Consider the following 5,239-nt stretch of genomic DNA (forward strand, 5'->3'; position numbering starts at 1 on the left):
GGTACAGCAGTGCAAGCGAGACACCGACATCAGCACAGCGCTGCGAGCAGATCAAACTGAGCGAGCTGGCCGAAAATGAACGCACACATTTCCACATGTCTAACTGTGTTAGTGCCAAAACTGTGTCGAAACCAAATGCGCTCTCGCCTCCGTGTATTCACACCGATTCTCCGCTTAACTCTAGGTTTTTACACACACCATGATAAAATATCCCGCTCGTTGTTTGTAGGGATGCGCATACACACACATTTAAAGAGCCGTGGCTAAGCTACGCGCGAGCCGTGGCTAGGCTGTGCGCGAGCGAGCCGTGGCTAGGCTGCGCGCGAGCGAGCCTTGTTCATTTTTTGCGCTCTCCTGCAATTGACTGTAAGGCGAGCGGGGTATGAGGATGAGAGAGGGATGAGAGCCCGTCCGGCAAAATGAGTGTATTTTTTGAGTGATTTGAGTGACGCTGTCGAAATACAGTGCCCCTTCGACGAATGAGTTACACCCTCGCGCGAGCCCTCCCCCTCCCCACCCGTAACGCACGGTGCGCTCTGTAGTTCTCAATGTGTTTGTGTTCTTTCGAGCCATGCTACGAACACATGTAAAGATAGTTGTTTCTTTCGTTTCTCGTTTTCTTTCATGCACTTATTCTAAAACTAAACACAAACACTGTAGGAGGCGAGCTGAACGTAGGGACATAAGGACGTAAGGACAGCAGACACAGATTCACGTGTTTTTCTGTTAACAGTTCAGCGTGAATTGACTTCTTTATTATTTTTGTTGACAGTTCACATCTTTTTGACATTTGTATAAATGCAAAGGTATGTACATATGTGTCATTTGACGTTTAATGCCTACACATGACAGTTCGGTCTCTGTTTGTCTACAACTCGGCTATCCTTAGTATTTAATTGCCCTCAATTAAATCTAATTTTAAGTGAATGTTGCCGTTAAGTTTCGTTGGTCTCAATAACCTCGGAAGGTTCTATCCATTTTCTTAATTTATTAGCTTCTAAAACTCCATCGTATGGAATTTGGGTTATCTGACAACCTTCTATATCCTTAATAACATAGCGATCGTTAGGAAAAATCTTATGTACAATATATGGCCTTTTAAATTTTGGAATCAACTTTTTGTTTTGGTTCACGGTGGTGTCAACGTTTCTTATTACAACAAAATCACCTATTTCGAATTCGGGAGCGGGTTTGTGGTTTTTACGGAAGTAGGTTTCATTAATTTCCTGAGATCTTTTTATATTTTCTGATGCTTTATTACGATTTTCAGCTAGGTCTCGAGCTATATCGGTATATTTTTTCTCATCAAGAAACTCGGTCAATTCATCAACATCATGACTTCTTTGTTCGACGCCAAAGAGGAGAATAGAAGGGGCAAAATTTGTAGATGCGTGCTTGGTATTATTCAATGCATATTCGGCTGCGCGTAAATGTGAACTCCAATCAGAATGATCAGGACTATTTGAGAGTTTACTAAGAATTGGGCGAAGAATGCGGTTAACTCGTTCGACCTGTCCATTCGCTTGAGGTGAACATGTTGCATTTAAGACGTGTTTAATGCCATTATTTTCAAGAAAATTTTCAAAAAGATTGGAAGTAAAGCATGTTGCTCGATCGGTAATAATTCGCTTCGGACGACTGTAATAAGACATATATTGATTGAGAATGTTACAGACTTCTTGAGCATTTGTAGAGCGAGTAGCATAAATTTTAGTAAATTTTGTAAAAGCGTCGATGACCACCAAAATATACTTTCTCTGCGACCTCACTGATGGCAAGGGACCCAAATGGTCAATATGAAGTGTATCAAATGGTGTTCCTTCCTTGGGGATGCTATGCAGATTTCTATTATTGATGCGGGAGGGGCGGAATATACAATACATTTCAAGCAATTTCTTATATAATGTTCCACTCGAGGCTTCATACAAGGAAACCAGTAATGATTGCTTATTTTGTCACATGTCTTATCTACTGCTAAGTGGCCGATCTTTTCATGGGTATGTCGAATGATGTTATCTATCATCTCATGAGGCACATACAGTTGAAGTCCCTTGGTTGGAGATTCTCGATACACTAATCCATCTTGCAACGTATAACCATCAACAGCTCCTAGCTCCAACTTGGACTTCATCTGTTCAATAGCACGATCTCTCGCTTGAGCTAATTGCAATTGAAAATCTAAATCAATTTCATGAACAGCACAATTAGCTTGCAGTCTGCTCAGGGCATCGACATGACACATTGAAGCACCAGAACGATGTTGGATGGAGTATTCATAATTTTCGAGAAAAAGCGACCATCGAGCAATTTTTGCAGAGGAATTACGATTTTTAAGGGTTTCTACAAGTGAATTACAGTCTGTGATGATTTTTATCGGAATTCCGTGGACATAAACGTGAAATCGTTTTAATGCGTATATAATAGAAAGCGTTTCCAATTCATAACTGTGAAGCTTAGCTTCATCTTTTGTTGTGTTTTTAGAGAAAAAAAGCTAGAGGATGGAATTTTCCATCATCTTGTTTTTGTAATAGAACTGCTCCAAAACCAGAAGAACTGGCATCGCAGTGTAGTTCCGTTTCACGCTTCGGATCAAAAATTGCCAAGACAGGAGACTGTATAAGTTTGTCACGTAGCGAACAGAATGCTTCTTCACATGATGAATCAAACTCAAAACGCTTATCATTTTGCAATAAATTGGTCAAGGGTTTTGCTATGTTGGAAAAGGAAGGGACAAATTTGCGAAAATAGGAGAAAAGTCCCAAGCACCTTCGTACTTGTTTGGTATTTGTTGGCATAGGATAATTTTTTATAGCCGTTATATGCCTATCGCTAGGGCGTATTCCACATGAATTTGCTCTATACCCCAAGTAATCCAGTTCTTGTTGAGCAAACTGACATTTGTCTAGTCGAAGCTCCAATCCGTTATGTCGTATTTTTCTAAGGACGGCACTAAGTGTGTTCAAATGGGACTTAAAATCCGTTGAAGCAATTATAATATCGTCTAGATATACAACTAGTTTATCTGCTTCGATAAATTCCCGGAGTATCGTGTTGATGAAACGTTGAAACTCAGAAGGAGCATTTTTCAATCCGAAAGGCATTTTAAGATACTCATACTGACCATCAGGAGTCACAAAGGAAGTATACTTGGTGGAATCCTCGTGCATTTTTACTTGGTGAAAGCCGCCTTTTAGATCCAGCAGAGAAAAAACTCGTTTATTACTCAAATGCTCTAGACATGTCTCGATCAACGGCAGGGGGAAATTATCTCGGATCGTAATTTTATTAAGAGGTCTGAAATCAATACACATACGGATTTCTCCGTTCTTCTTTCTAACTAAAACAAGTGCCGAGGCATATGGCGAATTACTGGGACGAATAATTTTTTTTTTCTAAAAGATCATTTACTATTTCTCGTACTTGATTCCGTACTCCGTAAGACAATCGGCGAGGTTTTGTATATAGAGGCATATCATGAATAAGACTGATTTTCATTCTATGATCGGGTGAAATGATTTTATCAGGCGGGTAATTAATGTAATTTTGATGAATGGAACTTAATAGAGCAGTATTTTCATCGCTACTAATATGTTTGCCTATTTTTAATTCTTCCACTTCATTCACGTCAGGTAAATCAATAGCACAAATTTCTGCAAATGCCTCACTTTGACTGTCATGATACTCTTCAGGACATAGTCTTTCTAGCTTAGTCGGTATTGATTCTAGTGTATATTGAGCCAACGAAATACTGTGAGCAGGTGAAGACATGCATACATCGCTGTTAGGAGTGAGATTTTCTTTATTGAATTCATTGTTTAAATTGCGTTGACAAAGAAAAATATTACATTTTTTTAATAGATCACGACCTATGATCATCGGCCAAGCAATACTTTCACTGGGTAGGATAATAAATGGATGTTCTAATTGATTCTTCTGAAACTTGACTTGGCATAACACCTCACCACAGACGACTAATCTCTGGTTTCCGAGTCCCTGATATAGTGAAATTGAAGGTGGTTGCAAAAGAGTTTTGGGCACTACAGCAGAATCTATAAAGCTCACTGGGCTTCCTGTATCGAGAAGAGAACGTATGCATGTCATCACACTACTCTGACCTTTTTGATCTTTGAAGGCAACACTCACCTGTTGAAATTCTTCTAGATCCGTATTAAATGTTTCCTGCTGTACGTTATCCTGAACTGAGTGATGAGCTGCTGCCGATGGAATGATTATGTTGTTCGGGCAATTACGAGCAGCGTGTCCAGCTTGGTGACATTTGAAGCACGATCCTGGTGGTCTACGCGGCATTGGGCAGGAACTTTTATAATGCCCGAATTTCGAACAGTTGTAGCATCTTACTTCACTTTGTTGGTTGCTTGATGATCCTAACGGCTGGCAGATGGACCCTGATGATGATGGTGTGGCAGCATTACGTGGACGAATCTCCTCATATCTTTTCAGCAGTTGTTTTAAATCGCCCATAGATTTTGCAGAAAATCTAATCCATGCCTCGTTGATGGGATCACCGATTCCATCGATGATAATATTAATTAAATCCATTTCTGGGATGGGTACATCGCATGCCATAGCTTGCATGTCCAAAATATACCTTATGACGGGTTCGTTTCGTGCAAGTCGTCGTCCTCTCAGTTGCTTGTATACACTCTCTAAAGATGTGGTTGTGCCGAAATTTTGTATCAGATGGTTTTTCAACTCATGATATGTTGTAACGTCTAGGGATTTAGCAAACAAAGCAGCAGTACCGGTAAGCAATTGGCGTGTACTGTGGAACTTCATAGTATCATCCATGCGATAGGGGAAGAAATGCACGCTCAAGTTCCTTGAACCATCGCTCAACATGCTCTCTTTTATCACCGCTCAATACATCGACAAATTCATTGAACTTGATGAATAACGGTTGTTGCGTTGTATGTGTAACAACCGGAGCTTCGAGGAGACTAATTCGCTGCTTTAGTTCAAGTATTTCGAGTTTTTTCTTGAGAAGTTCTATCTCTTCATGTACACTTGGAGCGGTGTTTATTGGGTTTGGAACCAAATGTGTGACGTTTTCTAGGGTTCCGACTAAAGTTGAATCATGCGATACCGCATTGTTCTCAGCATGCCTTACAGCACTACGCAAAATGGCGGCGCCATTGTTCTCAGCATTGACCAGCTCGGTTGGCAATGCTAAATTGCCTTCTGCTTTCGGGGTTTCAATATCCGCATCGCTTAACACGCC

The 5,239-nt window shown here is 40.5% G+C and overlaps 1 protein-coding gene across 1 annotated transcript; it reads right to left on the reverse strand.

Annotated features, from left to right (window-relative positions):
* Nucleotides 1–1,889: 1,889 nt before the first annotated feature.
* Nucleotides 1,890–4,806, reverse strand: LOC120906284. The gene is made up of 2 exons (XM_040317833.1): nt 4,144–4,806; nt 1,890–4,070 (listed from the first exon to the last, which is right to left on the reverse strand). The coding sequence occupies exons 1-2, from the start codon at nt 4,795–4,797 to the stop codon at nt 4,059–4,061; spliced, it is 666 nt and encodes a 221-aa protein (XP_040173767.1). The 5' UTR covers nt 4,798–4,806; the 3' UTR covers nt 1,890–4,058.
* Nucleotides 4,807–5,239: the final 433 nt, after the last annotated feature.

The sequence above is a fragment of the Anopheles arabiensis genome, chromosome X (genome assembly GCF_016920715.1).
Source record: "Anopheles arabiensis isolate DONGOLA chromosome X, AaraD3, whole genome shotgun sequence".
Taxonomy (NCBI): domain Eukaryota; kingdom Metazoa; phylum Arthropoda; class Insecta; order Diptera; family Culicidae; genus Anopheles; species Anopheles arabiensis.

Bases quoted from the DNA above. Each gene is read 5' to 3' on its own strand.
- LOC120906284 (XM_040317833.1), bottom strand. From the start codon at position 4,797: ATGAAGTTCCACAGTACACGCCAATTGCTTACCGGTACTGCTGCTTTG.